General features: G+C 45.8%; 1 protein-coding gene across 4 annotated transcripts in view; it reads right to left on the bottom strand.

Annotated features, from left to right (window-relative positions):
- Nucleotides 1–18,255, bottom strand: part of AGAP1 (ArfGAP with GTPase domain, ankyrin repeat and PH domain 1) — a 942,320-nt gene that overhangs the window by 241,953 nt on the left and 682,112 nt on the right. For all 4 annotated transcript variants that reach the window (XM_069225552.1, XM_069225553.1, XM_069225550.1 and 1 more), the window contains one exon: nucleotides 11,791–11,952. In XM_069225552.1, coding sequence (XP_069081653.1) covers nucleotides 11,791–11,952 — 162 coding nt within the window. The remainder of the gene's footprint in view (nucleotides 1–11,790; nucleotides 11,953–18,255) is intronic.

Here is an 18,255-nt window from a genome sequence, read left to right as displayed (position 1 = left end):
GCTCTCACATTGACTCTCTACCCTCTGACACGGTGTCATCAGCCTGTCCACTGACAGTTAGTTCTTGCCACCCATGTAAATGCTGTGCCTGCTGACACATCATGTTTAGCTTTGGGTTAGAGCAGGGGCGGCTTCTCCGTTAAAGCGGAGGAGCACTGCCCCACTGTATTTGTAGAAAAATAACAAATAAAATGATAACGCTATGTTATTATCATTTTATTTTTCCTGGGAGTAAAGGGGCGGGCTAGGCTGGAGCGGGCCGGAGGAGGAGTATATGCACCACAAAGTGTGCATGTCTGTCTGGCCGGCCGTGGTGGACCGGTTAAACAGACATGCAGACTTTGCATGTTCTCAACCCGGCTGTAGTGCACAGCAGAGTGTAGAACATGCACAGGCTCCCACTCTCATTCTGAGTGGCAAAGCAGGCCGCTCCGACCAATCACAACGCTGCTGTCATGCTGGTGACAGCAGCGTAGTGATTGGCTGTGAGCCTGTATGCAGCTGGGAAGAGGACAGAGGGGAGGGGAGCCGAATGCGCTTTCTCAAGAAGGTGAGTGGGTTTTTTATTTTTATTTTTTTACACCCCCTCCTCGCACCGTCCCCCTCACCACCCCTGTTCAGTCAAATAAGTCCAAAGCTTAAATCTAAAAGCTGGGTGCAGTCTAAAAATAAACTGCTGCCACTTACAGGTTCCCAAATCTCTACAGTCCTAAAGTCACTGTAGTTCGACTGGAACAGTACGTTCAATCCAGCTGAGTTTCTGAGTTGGGCTTATTTGACTTGCCCAGTGATTGGCCTAATGCTTATTTTTCCGCAGCGTTCCATATGCTACGCCGTGAAAAACCCGGGGGCGTGGCTAACCACGCAATGGAGTTCCCGGGCTCCTTCCTGCTACCCCTTCGCCATCCTCGGCACCAGAGTTGGGCCTGAGCCCATTAATTGAAGGGTGATCTCTGCTGGCCACCCCCCTGCTACATTAGCCCCCTGCAGCGGTTATCGAGGCCTGGCCCCGGCAAAATGCTCCCAGCAGCAGTGACCAACTGCTCCGCCATCTTACAGGCCTGTGCGCCAGCCATAGCCTTGGCAGCCTATATTGAACAGCGCCTACCACCAGACTGAGCTGCCCCCCATTGCACACCTGACCTGACTGCCAGCCTGCCGCAACAACATAGGGGCTCTGCCCAGGTGACATCTTGACTCGGGGGCTGTGTGGAGGTCACTTGGGGCAGGTAGGCCTTGCTGCATTAAGGACCTGCGCTGCTGTGCATGCTGGGGCGCCCCGGCTAGAATGTGTGGGATGCCTGAGGAGCGCCAGACAGTGAGGCCTGATGGCCTCGACGGCTCTGGTCGGAGACTGCACTGCCTTACGGGCCCGTGCATAGCCCGCACCGAGAGACCTGGGCCAGTGGTGGTGAAGCGTTGAACTTGCACCCACTGGCAGTGGGAATAGGCCGGGGGAGGGGGGCATTGGTGGTGTGGAAGCCTGCAATATACTGGGTTGGCGCCCGTGGTGTGGCCCCCACGCCCCGGTTGAGCACGGAGCATCCCGGAGGCCTTGCTGGACAGGCCTGGGGTTGACTGGTGGAGAACAAATGGGCACACACAGCCAACCTCTACATTTTGGGCCTGCTCTGCCCCTGGGGCTTCGGCCAAGAGAGGACACATGCACCAGCCTGGAGAGGTCAACGACCAGCATGAGTTCGGAAGGTAGGCTGCGCTGCGCCTGGGTCCCACACAGAGACTCTGAACCGGCCCAATAACGCGGTCTCAGCATCCTGCTGGGTTGACGTCCCTCGGCGGACAGCATCGTTGGGTGCGGAGGAACTGGGGGCAGGGGCACAGTCCTCCCCACCACCCCCAGGGCTGAGCTGCTGGGATCTGCACTTGCTGCCAGTTCCTCCCCCCCACCCCCATCTTGTTGGAGACCATTGCATCGTGCTTCCCTCCTGCTGGGGCACCTCACTGACACCTAGACATTGACATGGCTTGCAGGTCCTAGCCCTGACAGGCCCTGCAATATGGTGGTGACAGAGGAGCTGGGCCATAACTGCCGCCTCAGCGATAGACTACATTGTTGCAAACACGTAGCCATCGCAGCTCCAGGGACAGAGCAGGGCACGCACAACAAATAGCCCTCACTGCAAAGGGTGGCATCCAGTGTGTTCACTCAGCAACAACGTAAGGGCCATTTACATTTGGGGTAGCCGCTCTCAGAGGCTACTACTCCCCACCACGTGCTGGTGGGCAGCAGCACGGGCCGCCCCTTCCTGCTGGGCCCGGAACTGCACGACAAGACAAGCTACTATCCTCTCTAACCATGCCGCTCAATAAATCCTCTACAGAAGTCCAGCTACCCACCCTCTGGAACAAAATGGATCCCGCAGAAAATGATAAGCTACAGGCCCCACAGGAGGAACCGAGAACCTCCCCGGCCCTATCACGCAAAAATTCCTGGCGCACTTCCTGCAGGAAATTTGCCTGGAGATTGCCTCTATCAAGACTGACCTCAAGTCCTGCATTAAAGACGTCAAGAGAGATATCACTGCACTGGGTGATCGGGTCGATGACTTGGAACGTACCACAGATGTGCACCTCTGGGGGACCAGAATATTGAGCTTCAGGACAGCCAAGAGGACCTTGAAAATAGAGGAAGGCGTAATAACATTTGCATCCAGGAGATTCTACAGGGCTTAGGGAGCGGACATCATGGCGTATACCGTGGCTCTCCTTCACTCGATCAGGAGGGACCCTGATGCAACACCCCCCCCCCCCACCCCCCAACCGCCTGGCAATGCTGGAACTATCCTCTGTGTAGCTCAGCAGAAAGCTGAACTGGAATTTCAAGGACACAAGCTACAACTATATCAGGATCTGTCTCTCATCACGCTTCAACATCGAAGAGACTTTAAAGTAGTGAAAGACAAACTACGGAGAATGAACTTAAAATACTAGTGGGATCAACTGTTTTCTCTTCTCTTTGAATGGGAGGGTAAAAAGCGCTCACTGTGTTCCCTTTACGAGTCGGAAAAACTCTTGTAATCCACCCTCCTGACAATGTGGATCATCCCTCCTTAGAGGACGCTGTATCCAGCCATCATCTCAGACCAGCCTAGACCACTGTACGTCATCGCCATCATGCAAAATGCCCTAGCACAACAGCTACCCAAGAGGCAAAAAATGACATGATTCATCACCTTTGAGCGCTGACTCCTAACAAGTCACCTCCTTTATCCCCTGATCTGGGGGTTCTCACCTAACATGCCCTTTTCTGCTTGGTGGCTTCTATTGACCCTCCTGGCTGCTGCTCTCTGTACTAGGAGGCGGGGGTGCACAGGGGCCGGGGACATATTCTCTCTATTACTTGACTTCTCTGTTGCGCTGCGACTACTAGCCCCCACCTGGCGATCTGGTAAACGAGAGGGTGACACCTGCACCGGGACATAGACACTCATGTGCTGGTCTGCGTGGGAACCAATTGCACAAGATGGACTTTAATGGTTCTTAATTGGTTTAATATGGTAATTGTTATTTCTTTCTGATAGGTCCGGGCACGTTTGGGTCATCCATGAGGGGCTCCACGCTTTCCCTTGCAAGTGACCAGGGGGTTTCCTGGGAATCTACCTCCTTGAGTCCTAACGTCATTGAACACACAGCAGATTATTTTCCACGCCCTATGACGTTTTTTTCCTGGCAGTATTAAACTTGCATCCCTAAATGTCTGTGGTCTCAACTCCCTGAACAAGAGGAAACAGGTTTGGAGCTACATCCTGCGCCGCGATCCAGACATAATATTACTGCAGGAAACAAACATGAGAAGTGTAGATAAACATAGGATGGCCTACCCTCGATACCCTGTACACCACTGGGACCACACAGATACCAAAACTTTAAGGGTTGGTACGATCTATAAACTGCACCTTTGGTCCTACATTGTCAAGGTCACCAGAGATAAAAGGGTGGTGCAACATCACACTGCACTTTCACAGGGAAAGGGCCAAGCTTACATTGCTGAACCTCTATGTATCTAATACTGCCCAAGATACTTATGTCCGGCACATCCTTAACGAGCCATTCCAGGACGTGGAAGGAGAAATTATTGTAGGGGGTAGACTTCAATCTAGCCTGGGACCCAGAGCTGGATTGCCACGCCTCCTTTTTAGGCACTGGCCAATGTCCGCACAGCTGAAAAAGGATATTGCTGCCTTGGGCCTTGTAGATGCATGGCAGTACCTAGCCCAGATTCAAGGGACTACTCTTTTTATTCTCATGTACATTCCACATACTCATGCATTGATTACATCTTCGTCACCCACTCTCTTCTCCACGCCTTGAATACTGCTGGAATTTCCTATATCTCTCTATCAGACAATACCCACATTGAACTACAATGGTCCTGACAGTCCTCTTCCTTGGTGGAGTTACCGCAACGCTTCCTCTGGGACCCAGCTGATGTAGCAGAAATCCACACAGGGATCTTTGACTATTTTTCGCACAACTCCGATCGGATGTCCCCCTCAGCTTGTTGTGGGACAGATTTAAGGCCACTATCCAGGGCATAATTTCCTCAAACGCTATAGTGCAGAGAAGGGAGGCGAGATTGGTGGAGGATACCATAACTTCTGAGATCAAGACCTTGGAACAGCAGGACAAGGCAAATCCCACCCATAAACAGAAACAACAGCTGGCGATCCTGAGGGGACAATTGCGTGCCCAAAGGACGAATACAGAAGAGTGATATCTGCTGGCTGTCAAAAAGCGCTCCTGCGATGGGGAGAACAAGGTTGGATCACTCCTGGCCCGAGGACTGCACTAGGAGAGGGCTTGAACGCATGTGGGGAAACTAGGCACACCTGGCGGTGGATGGGCAATTTCAGAAAGGGATAAGAGGTGCAAATTTCAAACTTACTACCAAACACTATATAACCAAGATGAGCTATCCCCTAGTCTCATTGATGCCTATTTGGCTGAGTGCAACTGGTCACCTCTTCAGCCCGGACATGCAGAGGAACTCAACACACTGATTACGCTGGAGGAGACCCGTTTGGCCCTTAAGGCTCTCCTACTGGACCGGACGGCCCCCAGGTTAGATTCTACAGGATCTTCCTCCAACATATAGGGGATCACTTGCTGAGATTAGATAGGTCCTTTTCTGCCACCATGGGTCTCACCCCCTACATTGGCAGAGGCCAAGCTTACACTTATATAAAAGTTAGGCAAAGATCCGACCATCCTATAGCCCTCCTCAACATTGATGCCAATATTTTTAGTAAAATCCTCTCCTCCACACTGGAGCGATACATGCCAGGGCTCTTTGATTCAGACAAGGTAGGGTTTATCCGCAACTGCCAGGGCACGGACAATGTGCGCAGAGTGGCCCATTTGGCTGAGAAGACCATTGCCATCAAATCTTGCTGTACCGTCTATCGATAGACGCAGAGAAGGCGTTTGACCGAGTTAATTTGACCTTCCTTCACTCTGTTTTACCGAAAATTTGACTGGGACCAACAATGATCGATAGAATAATGGCCTCATAAGCTGCCCTGATGGCAACGATTTGGGTTAAAGTCAATATTTCCAAATCTAGCATTCTGAACCTGACCATTCCTAGTAAGGACGTCCCAGCGGTGCAACAATAAGCCCCTTTTACCTGTCTTCCTCCTCTCTCAAATACTTGGCACTGAAACACCTTAGCCACAAATTATCAGGCGTGGATGCAGCATTCCTTAGAGTATGGCAACCCTTACTTACCTATCGCGACTGGAATTCACCTGCTTTACCCCACCTAAATTAAAAGCGATTGAACTCTTCCTTTGACATCCGCAACCTAATACACTATTTAACGCACCTTAGTACATCTCTCCCTGGGACCTCTACAGTTTTGACCACTAGACACAAGCTATGGCGATCTTATTTACTAGCCTGTGTACCACACGGACCTATATGTTGTAACTGCCTAGTATTCTTTTACTATTTTGATTGTTCTTCCCGTTTGCTGTTCCCTCCTTCCTCCACTCCCCCCAATTCTTCCCCATTTCCTACAACTTCAATTGTCATGCAGTACTGCTTACATGGGCCAAAGAGGGATCCCTCTCTTGCAGAGCTTTTATCCTCTGACCACAGCTAACAATGATGGACTGTTGTACTTGGCATACTGTTGCGATTGTTGATTTCAAAGAACCGCTCCCCCATGCCTTTCCTTGTACTCATATGAACCTCAATAAACAGATTTATAAAGAAAAAAAAACAGGCCTCCATGCCAGGAGGGAGCGAAACACGTGTTGGCTGATTATAACTGGGAGTTTTGTACATATAAAAACATATAGAATATACAGCAGATTATTCTCTTGCATGTATTTATTAGGTCGAGCACCAAAATGATAGGAGTGATCTTAGAAGCACTATGATACACTAACAAGAAGCAAAAGCTTTCTTGACTCAACCTACTCATATATAAAATAGTGGGACTTTGAACAAATTCTAAATTTACAAGTTTATATGAATCACTCAACGGCAATGCAAAAACCGGTTACTACTCGTTACTTTTCTCCACTTGAATGTTCAATATATTTTCACATATACTATGAGAAGACTACCAAAAAAAATGTAATAGACTTAAATGAGGCTGTTCGTTTTAGTAAATTTGAGAAATGAGAAGCAGTCAGCAGTACAATATTTAAATATAAAAATATTTCACAAAATCTGTCCTCTCTGGGATCATTACAAATCCTCTGATGCTATACTTGCCTCTTCAGCATTCAGTGTACAACTCTACCTGTTTGGTCAGTCCGCTTCCCTAACAGTTCAAACACCAGACCGGTGCTCACTCTCCAGTCTCGAGGGATGACCAACACTACCTTGGGGAGTCCGAGGTAGGTCAAACTGAATCAGCGGCTTTGACAGCAGGTGCTGCTTTGTTGAGCTTTGGGGCGACCTGGAATCCACCCAATAGCGCAATGACTCTGCCACAAACATAGCGGACATAATACCAACAGAAGTACAAAGAGCCAAAACACACCAATTTAAGGATCAAGGTTAAAGAAGGCCTAACTAGAGAACTGAGGGAACTGAAAGGGGAGAAAAACACAAACAATGTGGGACAGATATGAGTAATAAGTGAAACAACAACAGAAAGCCAATGCAACTAAACAACACCCTGCAAGGTGAAGGTCACGAGCCATAAGTGGCCCTAAATACAGTTTTGCCACCATTAACCTAGAAATGGTCCGAGGCCTAGGAAGTGATTAACTACCATACAGTTTATGGCGTAGTATTCCAATTCTAGATAGGTTCCACTGCCCCCTTTTCCACTCTTTCCTGTACCTATGTATTCTAGGTTTTGTGGTCTGCATCGTGCTTTGTCAGAGTCCAAAGAAGACATTATCACAGCTACGTTCTGACCGTGTCAGGGGTAAAGCTTCAAGCAACTTTGGTGCCGTAAGTCATGACTTGGGCAACATCATTAGATTTTTATAATACAACAGCAAAAACCATTGGCTTTGTGAATGCTTGTTGTTTGCAACCTTATGATGGCCGCCCTTGCATCAGTTACTTAGGAAAGATGCTATCCACACCTACATTTATGTTGCAGTCATCCTCAGTCTCATCTGCTCGAGTTCTTTCTAAAAGGACACAGTCCATGCATTAAGTTATCGCTTCTTTCTGTTCGGAGTTGACGCATGGCAGGAGGGACATGTGAAAGAACATCGTGTAGGTGAGGGGGTCCAAAAACGAAAGGATTGTGCCACATTCAGGCACAAGTTGTTCATATGTTAGCACAGACAGACAGGGGGCATGATCCTAATATAGCCATCAGTTTGCCAACCCTACCACCAGGATCAGAGAGCAAGGATAAAGGACCATGCATGCTCTGTCGAATGAACATTGTATTCAGTTGCCTTAGGGCCAGGAAGGAGTTAACACCAGCAGGGGTCCACATTCTGTGAGATGCTATCCCGAAGAAGAACATTCAGCTACCAATCGAGGCTTCCAAGTCAGGCTTGTTCTGAACATCAACAAGCAATGGTCCCTCCACCGTCGCTCATTAGGAGGAAGGCTGCAGTCGCACCTTTCATCAGCTTTGGTGCCAGATGAAATAACATCTCCCCGGGCTACTGACCATGATTGTTCAACGATCACAATGACCTCATAAATAGAGGCTCTTGTGGCAATGTCCCTTTCGAGCTCCTCTTCAAGGGTTGCTTTTTAAGGAGCACCTTTATGTCTTGCTTCTGAAATCAACAGCCTCCTTTGACTCCTTCCTCTGTGTCTCCGTTTCACCTGTATGTTTCTCTGCTTCCTTGAGACAGTTCTGGGAATCTTCACTTCCTTTTGATGCTCTGCTATCAGTAACAACATGATCTGTCAGAGCCGCCATCTCACAAAGCAGGCCCATTGCTCCTCTCGTGCCCTTTGCTTATCGCACAGTGGCTTTCATCCATTTGCCTGGATTGCTCCATCAAAACTTTGATTATCTTTAGGACTTTTACTTTCGGTAAGAGTTTAGCATCCACGATATAGATGGTGTCAGGCGCTGCGTAGGAGGGTCAGCGGCTAGAGTCACACTTGACATGGCTTAGTCCGATCTCTCAGAATGGAACAATCAAAACGAAGGTGTGAGCGCTTTGTGAGGGATGTGTGCCCAGACAGTAAAGACTACCCAGGCCACACCCAAACTGCAAGAACGCAAAATCGTGTGCTTCTTCGTATTTACATTATATGGTTTCTTGCCACAAACAAGACCGTTACATTAGGGATTTAGACGAAGTAACTCACAGGTTAAAAAACTGGTTGCCCAGAAAGCTCAACAATTTCCTAATTGTTGGCATTAGCTGTGATTTAAAGTATTGATGACTGCCTTCTGCTGACGAGGCTCGCTTCATATGAGGACTGATGAAATAGGATACAATACTGACCCACCCACCTGAAATACTACCTTAACAATCGGGGAAAAAGGAAACCAGGAAGTGATTTATTATAAAGTGCACAGCAATGCCTTGATGTAATGATCTATCCGAACTCAAGATTTGGGGCGACGCGCCCAAACGCAGAGGAGAGGCAACTCTGCTGTCTTCGTCTGCCTTACTGATATGCCGAAATATGTCCACAGCTGATAATACATTTGAAAAGGTGTAACTCACATTTATATAATATCTTCAATGAAGTGCACAGGCATGTGCCATTTCGATCTTGATGTGGGAAACATGTCCATCTGCTGAAGGCACCATTTTAAGGCAAAAGGTTATTCGTTCTGCCAGCGTAACTAAAACACCTTTGCAGTTTATTGAGGAGAACTACAAAACAGTTCCCTTACTGTATAAAGGAACTGCCTAGAAACATATTAAGTGTAATATGAATTCCTGCAACAGTTGCCTGCTTTGTCGCACCTTCATTAGCAATATCACACTTCAGCAGTAAAACCTTTAAGACAACTAACTAACTTCCAGTGTCCAAGGATTCACAATGAACATCTGAACAGGGGACTACAGCTCCTGATTTTGTGGGAAAGTCAGCAAACCTATTGTCTATTTACTGCTAAATCATGGAATTTGGCTAAACTCAGTTGCAGAGACACTACATACATTTGACTCCATACCAAATGCCACTAAGTTTATTAGTAAATTAAAACCATAAACCATTACACAGCATGCATAATCACACCACTGATAAAAATGAATTACAAATGTAAAATCAACAATTTAAAATACAACAATTTTTAAAACTCCCAGGTTCCTTGTCCAAAGCCCCTGATACCTACATTAATACAAACCAAAAGATCTAAGCACCTGTCACGATTGTGGGCTATGGTATTTCCCTTTACCAATGGAGACACATTATGGGCACACTTGCTGCTGCCTAGCAATTTAATGACTTATACAAAAGCTCACAGTGTTAGTCGTCCAAGCCACGTAATACATAGTCATAATGCCATGTGGGAAGCTTAAATGCTGTCGATGGTCAGCTGGCTGGAGGAGCAGGCACATGGCGTGCTAGAGAAGTGGGTAAGGTTCAAGTGGAGCCTCTCAGCTTGACGTTTTACTAGGGGCTCCATACCAAGTGAGTAATCTTGTTTGAGGTTACTAACACATCCCTCACTCAAATTTCACTCACCTGTTTATATGGGGATATGTAACACCGAGACAAAAGGCATGGCTCTTGCAAACCCACCGTAACTGGGAATGGATCAATGCGTTGAAGGAGTTGCAGCTGTAACCCTGGTTCAGTTCACTTCCATATATAATTCTGTGTGTTCTATACGTAGGTGTGGGAATGAGCACAAGGGTGTTTCATAGAATACAGGATCATACGTTCGGTGTGCTGGAGGCAACCCTTGGAGTGGTTTTGCAGAAAGAAGGCTTCTGTTGGTGTTTGCTCATACTAATCGAGAACTAACTCTACTTGCAGGAGCAAGCTGTGCAGGAACTTCACTCTGCTACTGGCCAAATGTCTTAAGATTTAGGAAGACAGGTTTGTTCTCAAGATCTTGTCTTAGCAAGATTTCTCTCTTCCCAGATGCCAAAGAAGCAGGCTGCATATATTTAAATCACTGCTTGTCTGAATTCAGTGAGGAAATTGTGGCTTTCTGTTACAACAACCAATTACAAAGCCTTATAATTTTACTTGTAGACAAGACTGCTTCATGTCTCCTCAGACCCTAAGAAGCTTAACAACAAGATCTGTTGGACATCAGCAATTGAATTTGACATAAATGAGTGTCCTTATTAACTCAACAGTCCATGACGTATTCAACCAACTACCCATTAGAAATTATTCTCTTCCAGAAATGGGGCTACAAGACAAGAAGTGTAGACGACAGTTTAAAAGGTATTGCTTGCTTATGCTTTGACTCAGAGGCCAGGTCATATCATCTTTGTGTAAGTGATCATTCACGCTGTCGACCTACAGAATTCAAGATTCCAGAATATTAATGAATATTAGGACATTTAGTTTGGACATAAAGAGCAATAACTTAGGACTCAAATTTGCTAAAATTAGGTCAAACATGGTAAAACAGGAGGAAGGAGAAATGACCATTAAAGTAAGTAAAAAGAAGGCAAAAGGCAACGCAAACTGGAACAAGCTGCTTTCTAGGCTGCTTTTCAAATGACTGGAAACTTTCTTTGCAGATACTTTGTACAGTGTTAACAGTGAGGTGAGGATATGGGATGAGCACAAGTTTTCGATTCTGTCACCCCACCTGGGGCCTTGTCAAACACTCAAAATTAGTTGGCGGTCTCCTATTGCTGCCTACATTCACAACTGCAGCTAGGTGGGCACCAGCACCCAAAGGCCAGAAATTGATTTAATATAGGGCCTAACTACCTCCCTCAAATACAAAACAGCGAAAATACTCTGGAGGACAGCATTTACAGTTTTCTTGATGGTCCATTTTTTTTTTTAAATCAACATTGCGTTTAAACAGGAACATCAAGATGGTATAAGCTGAAGCAGACCCCATAGAAGAAATACACTTATAAAAAAGAAAGAACATATGTAATATGAAATAAATCGACTATAAAGAGTCATTTTAGGTGGTCAATGAGCAAAAATTACCACGTAAAAAGAAACCCATTCCATACTAATTTTTAAAAAAACTATAAAAATCAATTAACAGTAACACACAAGGTATCCACCTGAGCTTATTCTTGTGTAGAAGAGCTAAACTGTGCTTCTCATGCATTAATTAAAACATATTCTTAGGAAAGTTGCCACTTTTACATGTAGCAAACATCAGCCCTAGCATCACGGCTTCCAATGGTAGTCAGGAAACCCTCATTCATCCAAGTATCTTACCACTGCTGATGCCTGAGTTGGCGATAACTGTTGCTTCACTCCATTGGTCTGCACTGGACACAGAATAAGATCGCTGATGCATACCGTCTGGTCGACTGTTGAAGGACACCAAACTGATCCCACTAGCCATCTGCATAGCAGATGCACTTGTGCTGACATTCCCTAGAAGAGGAAGACAGAAAACGTTGAAAGGTTTAGTGGCACAAATGAGTGAGGGTAAGAGGAATAGGTGGGCCAATCATTTTCAAGTAGCTACAGAACCTGACGTTAAGTTTTGTGAGGCTTTTTAACTCAGCCACCAATGTTTGGGCGGATAGATGTGGGTCATCAAGTACCAAGCCAGGATGTCAAATCCTGTTCTGGTAATGCTATGCAAGGGAATGTTGCAATAAGAGCCCTTACTTTCATCTCACTAGCGAGTAGAGACTGGTCAGTTCTTCTGGAAAGTCTGCGGTTGGCACCGCTAAGGAAAGCATAAATAAAGTTGAATACAGTTCAGAAAAAAAGAAACATGTACAGTTAAAATTCAAAAGTACATTTTTTTTTATACATTTAAAAGCAGTGAAAATATCCCCAGGGCTTCTCTAATCTATAATAGAAGTTTTCTTAAAAACTGTATCAGAAAATACAAAAATGAAATACCGAAGCTCAAATGCAGCCTAAACATAACAGCGTTTCCTCACTTATACTTTGACATGCTCTGTTAAAGTATGTCACATATATAAACACTAACCAGGTGAAACAGGAGAGAGGAAGATTTTTCCGTGACATTGAGCATGTGACGACTCTGGGGACAAGAGACACATCAAGGTCTGGGCTGCTTAGTGTCATGCTGCTCTGACCCAATGTATCCTGGATGGTTTGCCTGCCTCTCTCACCAAACAGTCCAGAGTTTACAAACTTTTTCTCTGGGTATGGAGTTTTTGCCATTGGAGGGAAATGTCTGCAGAGGCGAAGTCCTGTGAGATTTCGTCTCCGAATAACAGCTATTTGAGAACACTCCAAGTGCTGTTTATATTTTGACCTCAAAATCTTGAGTTCAGAGAAATCTGCACTAGGTGTGCCCTAGTCACCTCTAGATTTTCTGCACAGTGTCACTAAAGGCCTACCTCAAAAGACAAGGGAAACATGGATCTGTTCGAGCAAAATGCTGTAATACTCACGATAAACAACACAAGCATCACCCACGACTCCATTCTATCTCTGTGCTCATTAGAATCTATTGCTAATCTCTAGTACACGAACATAAACTCCAAGCTAGGAGAAAACTGTGTGTCAAGCACGAGTACAATAGCTGCAGAGGTGGCTTACAACGTCCAGTGGACCCAACAAAGTGTCCCAACAGGTTCTGCAGATCCTTCTAAAGGTTAATTGATGGTCAGTTCCCCTGCAAATCTCATAAAACACATTTTGGTGGTAGATAGGTGCCCCCTCATCTCGGCAAAGCACCCAGGAACAATATTAGTATCACACATTAACACCAGTCGAAACTTAACAAGAGAACACTTTGGGCAGGAAGAATGGAGGCAGGCGGTAAAAGGTATGAACTTCCCAATCAAAAAAGATACACCACTTGGAAGGAGTTTGACAAGCAAACCCAAAAATGTCAAAGTAGTCCAGGAAGCAAAATTCAATATTTTATGACCCACTTGCACACCTTTGGCTGTAGACTTATTTGGCCAATCTCTAACATCTAACTTTTTTGTTTGCAAGCTCCAACTTTGCCTGCGGCTGGCAATAGGGCCATATACTGGATGGTTTTGAGGCAATTTGGCTCACCCATGATTGTGGTTTTCTGGTAAAAAAAAATGCCTGGTGTTGCTTTCATGTAGTAGCAGATCTTCCACTGACTCAGGAAAAAAAAAACGATTGGCTTTGGGTCATTACACAGGAACCTCAGCTGTTTCTCTCCAGCAAAATGGGAGCCTTCTCTTCAAAAAAAAGTCATGATACATACCTGATCATAAGGTTAAGCAGAAGAGCCAGGCCAGGCTCTTAATGTGCACCTGTATAGAATACAGCAAGCCAGGCAGCATTTGTATGTTAATGGAGGAACCTCCTTCACAGCAGCTGTTCCAGGTTTTAATTCTACACAATACAAACTCCCATCTTGCCACACAGTGAGTCCATCATACATACACGCCAATAGATCAAATTCAGGCGGGAGACACCCGATATATTAAGCCAAAAATGTCTGCCTTCCACCTGAAATTGCCTTTCCTTCAATAGAGGTCAATGGGGTTAATACATTTTACAGATTTTTTTTTTTTAATCTCCCACTTTCCTCTTCTAAAATGTTGGCATGTATGATCATGTAAAACCTACTACCCTTAGTACACTCACAAACACCTAAATACCTCAAAACAGGTCTACCATTACCCATCATGGCTACAGCATGCGAGCACCTTCCCTACTAAATAAGGTTAAACTGAAGATAAGCATCACTAGCGACGGCATGCAGTTTTTAGGGAGTCACCTCCATCATGTCTGCAAATGTTTTCAGTTTCTCTATTACAAATTTAAATACTAAATAGTGCAGGGCTGACTGGATTTAAAACGAGAACCTAAGAATAAACTTTCACACACCTGATAAGACTGAAGCTGACGCATCTGAAAATAGTAAACATTGCTAATTCCATGACAGAACGTTTAAACCCCACTCCACATTGTTCAACCATTTGATTGATTCCTGAAAAAGCCCAATGAAAAAACAGAGCCCTTCAACATGATTCCTCATTCTCTGAGAACAGAAGCATATGTGAAAGTCTGTGCATTTGTACAAGAAATGAACAGAAAAATGCGTATTGTTGTGTCAGGGAGATGGTTATCTAAGGACCTTCAAGGTGTAGAACTACTGTGTATAATGATTTTTGAAACGTGGGTGTTAGGATGTTTGTGGGGGTGCAGTGGCCCAGATGAGGTTTAGAAGTTAAGAGACTGATCAGAATATACATATACATACACACACACATATATATATATATATAGTTAGACCTGGATGCCTCGCATTAACTGGAGTGTTCCCCGCTGGTGTCCGGGGACCTCAGGACTAATGGACCCAAAACTGGATAGCCAAGTACTCCTAACCAGCACTTGATTCTCTCAGGATAGCGAGACAGAGCAGTCCAAGGCTTACTCAAGGAGGCGAGGTGGGTTTGGACATACAGAAAACAGTGCACACAATACTACCAGCTAATAAGGTCAATGTCCAGTCAGTGCTTTACTTTTAAAAAAGAAAAATACTTTAATACACATAAAAGAAATACACTACACATAAAACTAGGATAGCCAGTGAAAACAGGCATTTCTACAACCCTCTGGGCCAAAGTTGTGACCCGGAACAGTATTAAAGCGCCTAAACGCTAAGCACTATAAAAACACAGTAAACATGTAGACACACAATTAGCATTGTATATTGCAGGCCATGTTGCACAGGGTACCCTCTCTTTCTCTAGAGCCATGACACTAATTTTTCTATTGAAATTATGTATTTCTAGCATATGATGTGAAGTCAAAGGTACTGGATCAGCAACCAGAACCTGCCATGCAAAGAACTTAAGTGCCCTCCCGTCCTTAGCGAGGACACTGACTAGTGGTGTCAGGGATCTGATCACAGGTACTTGATGTCTTGGCAAAGTTTCCTGGAGGCCCACTAGTCCAGTAGACAATGGCTAGTTTTGGGAGGGTAGTGGCTGGCCAGAGTGCTAGTACATCCTGATACCCCCAGATATCTCAAAGAGAATGGTGGGATCCTGTACCTACAGTTTGTAATTGTAAGTATCACACAGGCTCCCACAATACAGTGGAGGTGTCTGACCAAGGTGATCACACCTTCAACGACTGGGATCAAGCGTTTCCATCTCCCTCTGTCTCTTTTGACGTGCTGCAAGCTTCCTTATCTTGAGCAGCTGTCTACAATTTCCTTATGTTTCAAGTGGATGCTCCACAAGCCTCACATGACAGCTGGTTCTTTGCATCCAGGCTGCTGACCGATGCCCTTGTTCCTTGTCAAACTGGCAAATTCCTTTGCAGCAGAATCCATCTGTCACAGAGAAAACTCTCTTAAGTTCAACCTCTATTGAGTGGTTTGCAGACTCGGTGCAAGCTTCTCTTGCCTTTACGCCACAGGCGGGAGCAGGCTTCTAAAGATGCATGTCAGAACAGAAGATGAGTCTTGAACAACCACGGACTGCTAAGGCCAGTCTTTTATCACTGCTAATCGACAGGCTTATTAAATCAAAGGGTCTGCTACTTTTGAATCCTGGGTGCCCCACCAATCGTGAAGCACACGTGCGTCATGCTCCCTGCGTGTCCAAGGCATGCAAAGGATGTCTTATGGGCCTTCATGACAGGCTTTTGTTACCAGTCTGAGCTATTCCCCAGTGAGGAATTTTAATTGACTCCAGACCAGGAGGCCTTGACCATCACCAAATAGAAATGGAAGGGGGGGAGGTCCCTCCAAACAGGTTTAGTGAAGCTAAACACAGATAAGAGCAAGTGCCTACCCCAGCCCACCAGGCTTCTACAAGGAATAGGGAGAAGCACGGGGAGATGGAATGTCAAGCAGAAAACTCTCAGCTCATATTTAACACAATGGCTCACCTTACCGTTCTCCTCTAGGGAACCTACTGGCTCTCAAACACCCATCTCAGGTAGACAAAGGCAAGAGGACTACAGGCAAAGAAGACTGCACAGACTTGATGAGGAGGGTGGCTAGTAACCTACCCCACCAACGGTACAGGGATACAGGTATCCCTGACTATGCTTTATTGCTGTCATTACTGTCAGTCTATCACAGCCTGGGTAGAGAGGGCAGTAGCCACTCTGTGAAATAGGGGTACACTCTGTATGCCCCCCTCAACCTCAGAGCTAAGCTTTAGGGTTGCAATCCATGTAAGCGGAGAGACCCTCAGTGGACATGCATGACTGTCATGTTCACTTGGGTAGGGATCTTGAAATAATACAGTAACTTTTAAGAGACTTGCCTGGAGATCAGCATAAGGCAGGCGAACCACGCTCCCAAAGACATGCAGAAGATTTTCCGTCCCAACATACATATATATATATATATATATATATATATATATATATATATATATAATTTTAAAAACTAGTGGTGCCTGCCACTAGGTAGTTATATTTAGGACCTAGTTTCTATAGAAAGTGTTTTTTTTTTTTTTTTTACTTGCCTTTATCTTTAGTGCCAGTTGATTAATCTTCACAACCTTTTCCCAAAAAATAGGACACTCACATCTGCTGCTGTCTGAAAAGTTTCAGGGTGGTCCGTCAAGTGGGGGCCGAGGAAAAAAAGGGAAGGGGAGAGTCCCAAAACGAGTGTTCTCCATGGTAATTTCGATAAGGAATTTGAACAGGTAGCGGCTGAATCACACTGGACTCATTTACACCAACATTTGGCAGAAAGCTAGCTCTTGGTCTAGAAACAGCCCTTTTTATTATTTGGTGTAAATCCGTTCGGTAGTTTTTAAAAAAAAATATTAAAGAAAGACCAAGTATGTATATATAAAGATGTGAAGGCTCTGCAAACCCTCCCGATCTTGTGCTGAGATCTGACTGGGTGCCAACACTTCAACAAGGAAGTGCTGGCAGTCATCTTGAGACTCTGCTTCAAGCGAGTCCCTGAAAAAAAAAAAAAAAGGGGGCAGGCTAGGGACACACTGACCCCTTACCCCCAGTGCCGGGGTCCCAGAGGACCTCCCCTGTGGCAAAAAAAGCAAAAAATCACTTTTGTCAAAAGTAAAAAATGAAAAATAAAAAAATTAAAATACTGCAAATTCGCGAAGGGATCGTGAATCCATGGTAAAATAAAAAAAATTAAAAAACAAGCACTGGCTCCCACGTGGGCCAGGTCCCGGGGACATAGAAAAATAAGGAAGGGGCGCACGGGTTCCCCCTCCTAGGCCATTTTTATGCCCGGGGGACCACCACCTTCCCGGGGCTTATGAATATAATGAATGTGGGCAGGCCTGTGCATCCCCAAAGCCGCAGAGACTGCCACCTCCACGGGGCTACCCAAATTAATGGATGCAGGGACGCGTGCGCCACCTTGCAGCACCAGGGACCACCACCTCTCTGGAGAGTAATGCAAATACAAACAATGATGCAGGGGAGGCCGTGCGCCCCCCTCGCAACCTCAGGGACTGCCACCACCCTGGGGGCTAACCAAATTAATGAATGTGTGTGGAGGAACACACAGCCCCTACCCCCACCCGCAGCCCCGGGGACCGTCACCACAAGTGGCCTACCTGCAGCCCTTGGACTGCCAGCACCCCATGGTAAAGAATAAATGAATGTGGGGGTGGACTCCCCACTCCCCCGCAGCCTGTTGCCTCCCCAGGGCTATTCATTTAAATTAAGGGGGGGGCGGCCTGGCCCTCGCTGCAGCCCTGGGGACCACTACCTCCCTGGGTCTGAATTTAAATAATGAATGTGGTCCGTCACAGATCC

Source organism: Pleurodeles waltl, chromosome 3_1 (assembly GCF_031143425.1).
Source record: "Pleurodeles waltl isolate 20211129_DDA chromosome 3_1, aPleWal1.hap1.20221129, whole genome shotgun sequence".
NCBI lineage: Eukaryota > Metazoa > Chordata > Amphibia > Caudata > Salamandridae > Pleurodeles > Pleurodeles waltl.
This window is presented reverse-complemented; position numbering and strand designations above follow the sequence as displayed.